The sequence below is a fragment of the Citrus sinensis genome, chromosome 9 (genome assembly GCF_022201045.2).
Source record: "Citrus sinensis cultivar Valencia sweet orange chromosome 9, DVS_A1.0, whole genome shotgun sequence".
NCBI lineage: Eukaryota > Viridiplantae > Streptophyta > Magnoliopsida > Sapindales > Rutaceae > Citrus > Citrus sinensis.
In genome coordinates this window covers 29,818,369-29,831,629 of record NC_068564.1, presented here as the reverse complement: position 1 = coordinate 29,831,629, position 13,261 = coordinate 29,818,369, and the positions used below count along the sequence as shown (strand labels likewise).

Genomic DNA, 13,261 nt, shown 5'->3' with positions numbered 1-13,261 from the left:
GAGTGACTTGGCTCTTGATTATGTAATGCTATATAGGGGACCCAGTTTCCCATTCTGTTTTGCCCTAATCTTTACTGGGCTCCCTTGTATATGTTCTTGTGTTATTTACTTTTTCAGAATTATGCTAAAGTAAACTTTCAACTATTGTACAAACAACAAAATAGACTTCTAAAAATGTGCTTTTAGACAGTGAGCAGCTATAAGATTTAATTGGCTTCCATTTTGTGCTCGAGTGACAAAATTGAATCCACTGAAATCTAATGTTTTTAACGCTTAGCTTGTACTCGTACATGTTAATCAACTTTAAGTTTGACCAGTTTTTAAATTGGTTGGTGAGTCGTGGTGTTGCCTTCTTTGTTGCACGTGGCATTAAATTTTAGACAAGTGATGTTAATAATATCGTGGCATATCGCAAAAAAATCAGGGCTTTGCTACAATAAATTCCCTGCCTAAAATTTGTGGATGCTCAATGAAAAAAGGACTAAAGTGAGAAGAAAAACGGGAAAAAGAATTGTCATATTAATGAAGCATCCAAGAAGAAGATAAGAAAGTTATAAGAAATTGATAGGCAGATTCACTTGCAAAGTTTATGCATTTTGAATGGAGAATAATTTCCAAACTTGAGCATAAAATCAAAGTCCATTTAATTACCACAACTATTAGTCTGTAGCGCAGCAGGCAGTAGTGATCTTTTTGTTGGTAAAGAGTCAGAATTCATAATTCAAAGTTCTTCGTTGGATATTTGTTATAAACAATTAATTTTTTCGTCACTGAGAAATAATGGCTAGCTTTCCTTAAAATATATTTTACAGAAACAGGTTAACGAACCATTTACTGTTACAAAACTTTGAACGGGTGCCCCCTTTACCACGCTTAAGTAGAGACTATGAATTTTGACGAGTAGGTTATGAATTCAAACGCTACAATGCCATGTTGCCATGTGATTGAGGAGTATAAGTTGAAAATTTCACAGTTTCAATGGCACCATGAAATTGCTACCGCAATTTCAAGATTCCACTTCTAGTAATTTGACCCTCAAATTAATATATATATATAGAACATCTTAGGAGCAACAATGTCGGGCAGTGACATATCTTCCTTAAAACATAAGATAACAATAATTTGATATGCAGTTTACATGAAAATTCAAGTGTTACTAATGGGAAAAAACATATACCATTTGAACTTTTATATAGGGAAATTATCACTGCACCATTTCTTTTTTACCTTATGTTTATCCAACCATCAAAAAATTCTAACATGTTCTCTGCACCACCTTTTTTTTTTTTTAATTTGTATCAACTAGCCACTTTTTAACTAACACTATTAAATAATTTAAATGAAATGATAATTTTACCCCTAAATAAATTAAAAGACCATTTTATTTTACAAAAACCTTGAAAAATAAGAAAATTATAATTATAAAAATACCCCTAAATTTAATAAAAAATAAATCTCAAAATTAGAATTTTTATTTTTAATAAAAATCTAAAAAAATATAATTACAAAAATAATTACAAAATTTTGGGATTTAATAAAAATCCCCTAAATTATTGAAATTTTGGGATTTATTTTTAATAAATAAATTCAGTTATTTTAATAAAATTTTGCAAAATTATAATTTTTTAATAAAAATAATTATTAAAATTGTGTAAAATGATTTAATAAAAATCCCATAAATTATTAAAGTTTTGGGATTTATTTTTTAATAAATAAATTCAGTTATTTTAATAAAATTTTGTAGATTTATAATTTTTAATAAATAAATTCAGTCATTTTTATTAAAAAATTTCAAAATTATAATTTTTTAATAAAACAATTATTAAAATTTTACAAAATCTAAATTAAATAAAAATCAGTTGAGCACCTTTGTTTGGGATTTATTTTTTATTAAATTTAGGGGTATTTTTATAATTATAATTTTATTATTTTTCAAAGTTTTTGTAAAATAAAATGGTCTTTTAATTTATTTAGGGGTAAAATTATCATTTCATTTAAATTATTTAACGGTGTTAGTTAAAAAGTGGCTAATTGATACAAATTTAAAAAAAAAGTGGTGTAGAGAACATGTTAGAATTTTTTGGTAGTTGGATGAACATAATACAAAAAAGAGGTGGTGCAGTGATAATTTTCCTTTTATATATAGATGCAGTGTCTGAACGAAAAATCATGTGAAGGTAAATAATTTTGGTTTTAATTCTAAAATGAATTTGGGATTCATGCTTATTTGAGTTGTGCTAAATTTAAGACAAGAAAGTGAAGCAAACACTACACATACGATTTTGTCTTCTAAGGTGTCTGATATTGATTTAATGTGTCCATACATCTTATTTTATCCCAAAAAAATGTATCTCTCTCTGTCTCTCTCTCTCTCTCTTACTCACACACACACACACAAAAATTGTAATCCGCAATTTTAAAATGTGGTAAACCGCATGATTTATGAGTTTTCTCAAATTTTTCTACACTTTAAAATCTCAGATCAGATCAGGTGTGTGTATAATGGCTTTCACTTTTTGTACTTACATTTACTAAATTAAAAAAGAAATATATGGTCATGATCATTTACAGTTTGTTAAAGTATGAACAGTGTCCATATTCTTTGTTTCTTGTAGTAGTGTGAGTACACCGAAATCAAAATTGAGTTCTAGGCCTCCCTAGTTCCAATTTTATTTTTTTGGACTTTTCTGCAGCTTTATTGATGGCTGTTTGATTGTATGTATGTTTGAAAATAAATCCAAATACATGAGTTCATTTACTTTATAATTAACTCACGATCATTATAAGTTTTTAATTACATTTCTTAACTTGTTTGTTACAATTTCTAAGTTTCATGCATTTATATATCCTTACTTACAACATTAATAAATTTGTGATCAGTAATAGACAAATCTATAATGGTTGTAACATAAAACTGAATGACTGATGCCCCATATATGAAACTAAAACTTAGTTGTCTCTTTCTTTGACTGAATTGCATGCATAAAAACACTTTTTGATTGTGAAAAGGACGTTTGGAAAATTGATTTTGTTTGTATTTGGGCATAAAAGATCCGCATTGCTTTCTTGGTATGAAAGGTTGAATACATGGAGAAGTTTGAATGGCAATGGAGAAGTTTGAATGAAAGCCTACGGTTCAATTCAACTCCAATCCGTCACAAAGAAAGCAGGTAGCATTTACATTTTGAATTGGAGTAAGAATCCTGAGATTATAAGTGTGGAATGAGAGTTGGGGTAGATTATTTACTTACACTGAAGTGGGAGTATAGAATTGTCTTGAATTGAGAGTAAATAATTTTAAATTACAATATTACCTTTATTTAAAGAATTATAATTTTTAATTACAAAATTAATAAAAAATGTATTTGAAAAATAAAATATTTATTTTATTGTATTTATAAATTAATAATTATTATTAATATTCTTAATTATGTAAATCATAATTTTTTTATTAATTTTAATTTGAATTATGTAAATAAAAAAATTATTAATAATAGCAACACAAATGAAATACTATCATTGATAATACAGTACAAAATTAATATTTTCTTAAAATAAAATATTTATTATTATTAATTAAATAAATATAATAATATTATATTTTCAAATAAAGATAAAATATAGTAATATTATTAATTCTCTATGAGTATAATAATATTATTCTTAAGTAATTTTAACTTAGAATCAATGTAAATTATTATTTTTAACTAAATATAATAATATTATATGTAATATGTTTAATATTAATATTTTAATAAATTTAATTTATAAAATAACATACTAATATTATTTAAATAAATATAATATTATTTATTTTATTTTATTAAATTTAATAAAATAAGTATGTTTATTTTTTTGATAAATGTAATTTATAATATAATATAATGATATTATTTAAATAAATATGATATTATTTATTTTATTTTAAATATAAGGGTAAAAAGGGAAGAGGAGGAGTAGATTCCCACTCCCACCTAGGGATGGCAAAATCCGAGTCCGGGTTTAGCCTTCCCAGTTCCGGTTCTGGAGACAGACGCGATTTTCTTTCTCCTGGACCCGGATTAAAACCCAATTTTTTTCCATCCCGGTCCGGTCCGGGTTTTGAACCCGTATCAATAAATCAATTTCTACGATTCTAGAAATCCTCCCGTGGACACGAGCGAGAAATTTGAATTAATTATAAGGCAAATTCAAATCAAAACAGAAAAAAGTCATGTAAACACATTGCTTGAAAAAAAAAAAAAAAGACAAAAAGGTCACTTTAGTAGTCAATTAAATACACAGCAAATATATTGGAGAATAGCTCCTACTAAAATGATCTTTTAATTCTAATTGGAGGTTGTAAAGAACCAGAACAAAATGATATTCCAATTTGGGGAAAAGCTTGGGTTTGATTTTGATACGACCGTGAATGAACTGTATTTTGCTTTGAAAATTCATTTTGGGGCTCAGATTTGTACTTGCCAACTAATGCACGTCCTCCTACAAGCATGCGACGCTGGTGTTCACGGCAGCCGATGGTGAAGGTGAGCTGTCACAACTCAAAAAAGACTATCGATGATGATGAATAGAGGAGCTACCAAGCTGCAAGCATGTAACGGTGGTGAACCAAACAAGTTGCGATGGTGGGGAACACAAGCTTGTGACAGTGGCGATCCCAACCGATGGTTGTTTGACTTTGGCACTTTGCTGCAGCAGCGGCAGGCGGCACAGCTTCAATGCGTTTGTGTCTGTGAGTAGAAAGATAGAAATATAATTAGGGTTTTTTTTATGTTTGTATTTATATTAACTAATAAATATAATTAATTAAAAAAAATATTCAGGTCTGGGTTCTGGATATACGGGTTATCCCAAACCTGGATCCAAATTTTTTTGCACTCCGGTACGGGTTTAAACCGGCCCGGATTATCCAGGTTCGTCCGGGTCCGGGTTATTTTGCCATCCTTACTCCCACCTCCTCCCATGAGAATGAGAATCTCACTCCCCACTCTAAAACACTGGAGTAGGAGGAATCCACACTACAACAATTCATTTAAAATCCTACCTACTAATAGTCATACATTAATGCATCTAGTGGTTTCGAATCCTTCACGCTTCAGCTAATAATAATAATGAATAGAATTACACAAACAAATTTACATGAATGAACTACACACATACGAGTGCCCTCTTTTTCTTTTTTAATGCGGACATACTGTATGAAAAAAAAAATTGATATCATAATTTTTTTTTAAATCTCATTGCTTTTATAATTTAAATTTGATTTTTTCAATTTAAATGAAGACGAATGTTTCAAAAATAAAAGCAATGTAGCCGTAGCACATGTTTTTAATGGCCATTATATTATCCGCGGAGCACTTTAATTGTTTATCACAAAAAACTAAATTGTTCTCTCCATGTCTTGTGTCTTTTTAAGGCCACAATTCGATCGCTCATTTTAAAGAAATAATAACAATAATAATATCAAAATTTTAATTTCAGTCTCAACTGACGTGAGATTCATCAGTTGGTTGTTGGTTACTTTATTTTACAAACTATCTATGAAATTCGTCATGCAATAAATCAATGATATAGTATTGAGACTCAAGTTAAGTCTCAAATGTTATAATTACTAACATTATTATAATAATAATAGTTTAAGTGAGACTATTAGCTTCTCTCCAAAATCCTCATAAATCCTTGTTCAATTAAAATTATATTAAAGAATAAATACAAACAAAATCAATCCATTTATGTTATTCTCTTTCATTATTTTTCTTTTAAAATGAAATCTGCATGTATTACCAAAACTCAAGAGATAACATCTTGCAATACCTAGAATGCCTTCCACCAATGATTAAACACTCTATAATTAACAAATTGAAATCTATACCCAGGTTGAATCATTGACTGTAGCTCAATAATAAATCAATAGAGTCAGTTATACATCCCTTGGGACCCAAAACTAATTGAATCATATTTGTTTTCTTTCTCTTTTACATTTTATTTAATCTCGTCTATATAATCCATTTGCACAAACTTAAAACATTAATATTTATTTCTTTTTCTTTCTTTTTTTATATTAATTATTTTTATTTTTGGAAGTTTTTATTTTTTAACTTTGTAAAGAAAGAAGGTCTAAAAAAGGGGTTTATTTGAAAAAAAAAAGATGATATTTTTAGTATTAAATAGAATATAACTAAAAAAATGATTTTAAGAGAATTTTGGAGGGCAAATGCTATGTTACAATTAATGTAACATACACACTTAACAACAACCACATAAATTGTGTGGGCCCATCATTTATGTGGTTGTTGTTGAGTGTGTATGTTATATTAATTGTAATATAAGGGCTCCCATTTTGGAGCGGTGCTAATAGTCAACTCTAATAGTTTAGAGTATCGATGTATGTACAAAAATTAGTAGAACAATTAGCACAAAATTTATAAGAGACCCAAAATGATTTTATTTTATTTTATTTTGTTATGGATCTTTTTTATTCTTTAATGATGATGTTATGTACTTTGAGTACTCATAGTAGTAACTACATCAGTGAAGAGTATGGGCCGAGCTCCTCCTACCCAAAAGGACTACTAGGTTGGGCCTACACTCGTCAAATCGAGGACGAAATAGCCTCAAAAATAGGTTTAAAATATTTTCATGTTTTGATTTGTCCTCTATATAACTTTTGGAAAGTCAGAAATTAAGTCACGCTTTCGATAATTTCTTCATTTATTTTCAACAACTGAAGCATCTAATTTCTAGCCAGCCAGGCGCCCGCTATATTTGGTATCTTGGCGGTATTTTGCCCTGGATATGTGAATGCGAGTGATATTTGTTCTAATCTGTAGTGATTAGTCAGGTGGGTTAACTTCTTGTTGCCTAAAATTAGACGCGATTTTTTTCCATAAGATTACTTCTCTTATTACGCTCTCAAGGCTGCTTCTATCTTTTTTTCATAATATTTTGTTGTTGCCTAATAACAGTTCCATGGATTTGATGCTATTGGCTTGTCATTCTCAGTTCTCTTCAGCCTTTGAAGCTCATAGCAGTCCTTGCTAGAAACAAAGACTTTGAGACATTATTGGTTTCACATGTATCGCTTTCCATACTTTTATTGTCAAAAATGTCTCCTTTTTTTTTTCTTTTTGTAAAATCAAAGATGAAACTAATAAAAGATTATTCTTACATAAATCAATTTATATTGGCATCAAAAGTTTATTAAAACTTATCTTGATGCAATACTGAACATGTTCTTTTTTTTTTGTCTCAACCACGAGGTGATCCTGAGTGGGCTTCAACTGTGGGAGGCACTTTTAAGCCTGTACCATAACTCCGACTAATCCCTTCTCGCACCGGATCGATCCGTAAGTGGTAAAGTGCTGTCTAAAGTGGTGATTCCATACGAGAGCGGGGCTTGAACTCCTAACTTCTCTTAAGGAGTGAAAGTGGCGAACCACTCACACCAACCAACTTTAGTTTACTGAACAAGTTCTTTAGGCGCTATAATTTAGTTAACTATAAATGAATTTTGCGCTCGCAATAACTCAAATTTGAGTAATAATAATAGACAAGATTTTTCATGTAACAAATGAAAACCTTCTATCCTCATTTAAATTTAAAAAAAAAAGTTGAAGAAAAAATTTTAATTTGAAAATCTGCTCAAATGAACGAGGGTTCTACTTCTAAGTAAAGAGTAATAGTTACCAGTGGTTTCCAAGTTTGAACAAACCGACCTTCACCTACTCCTTTTGTTGTTAGGTAATTAATAGATGCTGTCCTCGGTCAATTATCTTTCGTTGGTATATTATATTATATATTCGCATCAATAATGTCTTGCTTGCATCGAATTCACATCTACCAAACCTTCTTGGGATATTTATAGAAATAGCTCAAAATTATGGTTAATTTATAAAATTAGTTCATTTATTATCTTTCTTATTTGAATAAGTGAAAATAGATATTTAAGGCATAAGTACCCCTAAATGATATCTCACAATAATAAATAATGACATATCACTTATTCATGAATTAACGATCAACTTATTGATAGGTCTATTAGCAATCTCATGGAACAAATTATATTCAAAGCAAAACACTCGTATTTGGATACAATGAAAATGATAAGTAGGGAACATTTATAAATAGGTCATAATTTTAAATTATTTCAGCAATTTTTCCAACTTTCTTAACCTAACAGCCAAACCTACTAAATGAATCACATAGCCACAAATTGAACTTTTTTATTTATTCATCACACGACACAAGGGATGCATAGAAATTTAAAAATACATAAGAAGTATTCTATTAGTTATATAATAAATAAATAATATCATGATATATATGCATTTATTTTTAAAAAATACTATCTATATAATAGTTATATTAAATTTAATTATATACATATGTATGTATGTATATGTATGTATGTATGTATGTATGTGTATTAATTAAACACACCTCATCCACGACCACTCATTTACACGACATGACAATTGAGTGAAAATATAAAATGAGCAAAGGCAAACGTGTCCGCGGTTAAGATTCTAGTCCACAGTCTTTGAGTCCTTAGCAACCCCGCAAGCCAATAGGTGTTCGCACGTGCAACAGCGTCACCTGGCTGTCACGTTGCTTATGTGGTCAGTTTTCAAAAGGGGCAGGAAAGGATTCGGGGAGACACCTTACACGTGTCAATCCAGAAACCTATCATTGGGTATAAATATTGGATCTTCCTTAACAAAAGGCATCTTGGGTCTCGATTCTCGGCATCTCTCATCAGATCCCCGCTCTCCACTTGCCTCATCCAACCGCTCACGTCCTCTCCCGTCTCTCCTTATATTCATTTCGGCTGGTGAGCCTCTTTCCATTCGCCCACAAAGAGAGGGAGAAAAAAAAAAAAAAAACAGCAAAATTAATTAGGCGCTTCATTTCATCTCCAACAACGATATATAAATTCTATCAATCACGAACAACATGTTAGATACATCGTCTCCTCTCGAAGCGCTTGCATTCAATTACGCCACCTTCGGTGTTTTCACCGTCGTCAATAATCTGTGGGCGTGGGTCGCCGTTATAACCGCCGCCATCAGCTTTTGGAGGATCAGAACCACCTCGTTTTCGGACAAGCCCGACCACCAACAACCTCTTATTGATCGAAATACAAGTGGGTCCCAGTTGGCCCGGCCGCCAGCCAATGCCTCCTCCGCTGACGCTGCACCTCCCTGTCCCATTCCAGCTCTTCCGTCAGCTAACGACGTCGACGGGGTGACAGAGGGGTCGAAGTATACATTCTATTATTACGAAGAAGGACAGACGGAGGTTCACGGAGACGGAGAGGCCACGTCGGTGGTTAAAGAATGGAGGGACGATGCTGACAGTGACGGCGTCAGTAGTTGTGTCGATTGGCGGGAGTGGGAGGGAGTGAGAATGAGAGCGAGAATAGGGGATATGGGGTGGTACCGTTGCCAGGATCTGACGGTGGTTAATGGCAACGTAGTTAGGTTATGGGACGAGCGCAGGAGAAGATCAGAGAAGAGTTGCTGCTACAGCTCATGCTGTGCTGTTTGGTCGTCGGTTGATTAATTAAAAATTAATCAGAGGAGGCATGATTATTAAATTAAATAATTCATGCGTAAAGGATTAATTAAGGTTTAAGGTCGTTAATTGTATATATATTGTTGGGTGGAGCAACTATTTGGATTTTGGAACGGGGAATATTGCAAAAACGCAACGTAATTACTCCAATCATCCGTCCCACCAAACAAACAGTGGTCGGGTCTCTCTAGCTTTAGCTAGGGTTAGTGAAGAAGCATTTATTATCAAATATTGAAATATTGTACGTCTTTTCCGTTAAACTAATCATTAATCATTCATATGGTTAGCTTGTCTATATATATATATTTAATTGAATTGATGACAAAATGTTCAATTCTAGGCATACGTTTGATGAATCAATCACTTTTGAGTTACTGGTGCTTAAGCTTTATATTCCCCACATATCAAAGAAAGAAAGAAAAGGGGGAAAAAAAAGAAGAAGCTTTATATTATTACAGAAGTGGAACTATGCCATCTACAGATTCAATAGCTAGCTAGAGAAGTGAATGAGCTAAAACCCTACACTAAAAAAATATATATTAAAATACATTACTATGGGGAGCAATTTTAGTAGACCTCGGCTTTCCTGAGGTTTGGGAAACTAACGCAACCCATGTGCCACATACTAAATCAACAAGTACCTCCTCTGTTAATGTACTCTATGTCTATGTGTAGGATTGTTTTTACATTACCCAGATTAATTACTTGTTCTTGAGAATTGTCACTGACCCATTCCCACAAAAAAAAAAAAAAAAAATCACTCTCTGTAGATAGTAGGTTTAGATCTTAGCTTTATTTATTTTTTGCCCCTTGAGGGCAATTTGGAGACGTAATTGTTAATATAAAATAATGCTATTGCTAAGAGAGTGGTCCATAAGATAATTTTTTTTTTTTTTGTGGCCAATAAGGGGGCGGCGGTTTTGTTTGCCTGTGGGGGTGGGGATAAAATTAAAATGTAATTTGTTCATTTGTGTGTGAGACGTATGTACAATAATCTCATCTTCAGATATTATTTGATTCCATGCTCAATATTAAACTTCATTTGCTTCCCCCGAACCCCGGTGCTGGTCCCGGGATAGCATCTTAAAACCCATATGAATTTTTTTTTTCTCCCTTTTTATATATAATACAATTTGACTTAAGTTTATATATCATCAGGTCCGAATTTTAATTAATATCAATCCGTTCAAAATTTTAATCGCCGTCAATAGTTGAGATCATTTTACTGCTTACTGGTATTGATACAGAAAAAGAATCTGCTAACACTAACGAACGAAAAATTTTATAAGTTCTAAGATTGTCTCTTTACTTCGATGTTTACTAAGAAACCAATGTCTTTTTTTTTCTTTTTTAAATGATTAGTTTAATAGATTATTTATGATTACAAAATATCTCAGTATATGGACTATGGAGTGTATTAATATATGTAGATGTTAAGATGATTAGAACTAAATACTGCTAAATATTTAGATGCACAAAATATGTATATTTAGTTTGCTCACGGCAACTAGACTGAACAAAATAGTAAGAAATGGCCCCAGGGAGTGTTACGTTTATATTTAACACGAAAGTGAAGTGAGAATGTTACCATACACACACACACACACACACACACACACACACACACACACACACACACACACACACACACACACACAAATCACTTATCTCATGTTTTCAAAGAAATTTTTTTTAAAAAAAAAGTTGTAGTCACAGCCGAATCCCTCACCGACCTTTACTTGTAAAATATTTAGCATTAAAATATTTAAAAATATATACAATCTTTTATTATAGGTACTTAATTCAATAATCACCCTTACCATTAAAAGTAATTTAATGGCTTCTCTTCTTGTATCGGTCATCCCTCCCTCATTTTTTATCTATTTATTTGTTTATCTCTGAACCAAACTATATGAAATATCAAAATCAAGCCAGTAAAACTCTGCTTTATTTTTCAAAGAACATAGGTGCCAGAGATGTCTCTGCAATTTCGGGTCTTCTTGGCTTCTCAGTTACTTCTGACCTCGGTAAATACCTTGGGGTCCCTCTTCATCATTCAAGGGTTTCTACCAATATGTATCAGGGGATCATCGATAAGGTGGAGAAGCGACTGTCGGGTTGGAATGCCTATCACTTGTCCTTGGCTGGCCGTATCACTCTAGCTCAGTCTGTTCTCCAGGCAATTCCCATCTATGTTATGCAGACTGTTTCCCTTCCTCGTGGGGTTTGTGAGAAAATCGATAGAGCTTGCAGGAGGTTTATTTGGAGCGGTTCTTCTCCTCAGCAGAAGCTCAACATGGTTAGTTGGAAGAATGTGTGCAAGCCTAAAGCTTCTGGCGGTCTTGGCTTCAAGTCTTTGGCAATGATGAATCGGGCATTACACATGAAGCTAGCTTGGGGCATAATCTCCTCTCCGAATAATTTATGGGTCCAGGTCCTTATTTCGAAGTACAAAGTGGATCCTTACAACTTGCCTCCCGTCCTTCCAACACGCTATGGTTCTCACTTGTGGAAGTCTCTTGGGCAGGTTTGGAGTGAGGCTCTCGCAAGCAGGCGCTGGAGTTTGGGTGATGGTCAATCTGCTCGTTTTTGGTGGGATCTTTGGATCACTGATACGGTCCCCTTAATCGCCTACGCAACAAATACTATACCTGTGGGCATTTTGGATTGTAAGGTGGCAGATCTTGTTGATGCAAATGGGGCTTGGTGTTGGCCTCGGTTTGATCGATATCTTCCCAACCATATTATTCTACAAATAGCTGCTCTTCACCCCCCTTCCCACGTGAAAGGCATGGACACTATCTTTTGGGCTCATTCAAAGCACGGAGCTTTTTCTACAAGCTCGGCGTATTTGGCTCTCTCTGAGTACGATCCAAAGTCTGAAGATAGAGATTGGCAGTTAGTATGGAAGTGGAAAGGCCCTCAAAGCGTGAGAATCTTCTTGTGGCAGGTGTTTCACGCTGGTTTGAAAACTAAGGCGGAGTTGGCTCGGCGGCACTTACCCATCTCTCCTTGTTGTGATCGTTGTGGGGCTGTGTGTGAAGATATTACCCATGCTCTACGTGATTGTTGGTTGGTTAAGCAGTTTTGGCTCAACATTATTCCGACAAGCAAACGTCACAGTTTCTTTAATTCTCAGCTTCATCTTTGGCTCTGCTCGAATCTGGCTGTTAATAGTAAGGTAGGGAATGTTTCGAACTGGGCTGTTTTTTTTGGCGTTGCGATATGGAGGATCTGGTATTGGCGAAACCAGTTTCTCTTTAACAAATTGATGTTTGACCCTTTGGCTTTGTTGGTGGATGTCCATACAAGAGCTGAGGAGATTCACAAGCTTCATAACCACCCGTTGCTCTCTAGGAATATTAGGACTCACATGTGGATCTCTTGGCATCCTCCTGAGTGGCCCTGGTGTACTCTGAATACGGATGGTGCTCACAAGTCTCAAGGGAATTCTACTGCAGGTGGTTTGATTCGAGATCACTTAGGACGTTGGCTAACAGGCTTTGGGATGATGATTGGTTCTTGCTCTGTTACTGTCGCGGAGTTATGGGGCGTATATCAAGGGATCCAGCTTGCATGGAATTCTGGTATCCGCAGATTGAAAGTTGAAACGGATAGCCTTTGCGTTACTCAATTGGTGGCTAGACCTTCGGTGATGACCAATGAATATGCTCCCTTGGTCCAGGCT

General features: G+C 33.3%; 1 protein-coding gene across 1 annotated transcript; it reads left to right on the top strand.

The window, feature by feature from the left end:
- The first annotated feature begins 8,674 nt into the window (after positions 1–8,674).
- Positions 8,675–9,853, top strand: LOC107176463 (hypothetical protein). Its single transcript, XM_015528983.3, has one exon. The coding sequence runs from the start codon at positions 8,953–8,955 to the stop codon at positions 9,559–9,561; it is 609 nt and encodes a 202-aa protein (XP_015384469.1). The 5' UTR covers positions 8,675–8,952; the 3' UTR covers positions 9,562–9,853.
- The last annotated feature ends 3,408 nt before the right edge of the window (positions 9,854–13,261 follow it).

Coding starts and splice junctions, on each gene's coding strand:
- LOC107176463 (XM_015528983.3), top strand. CDS start 8,953: ATGTTAGATACATCGTCTCCTCTCGAAGCGCTTGCATTCAATTACGCC.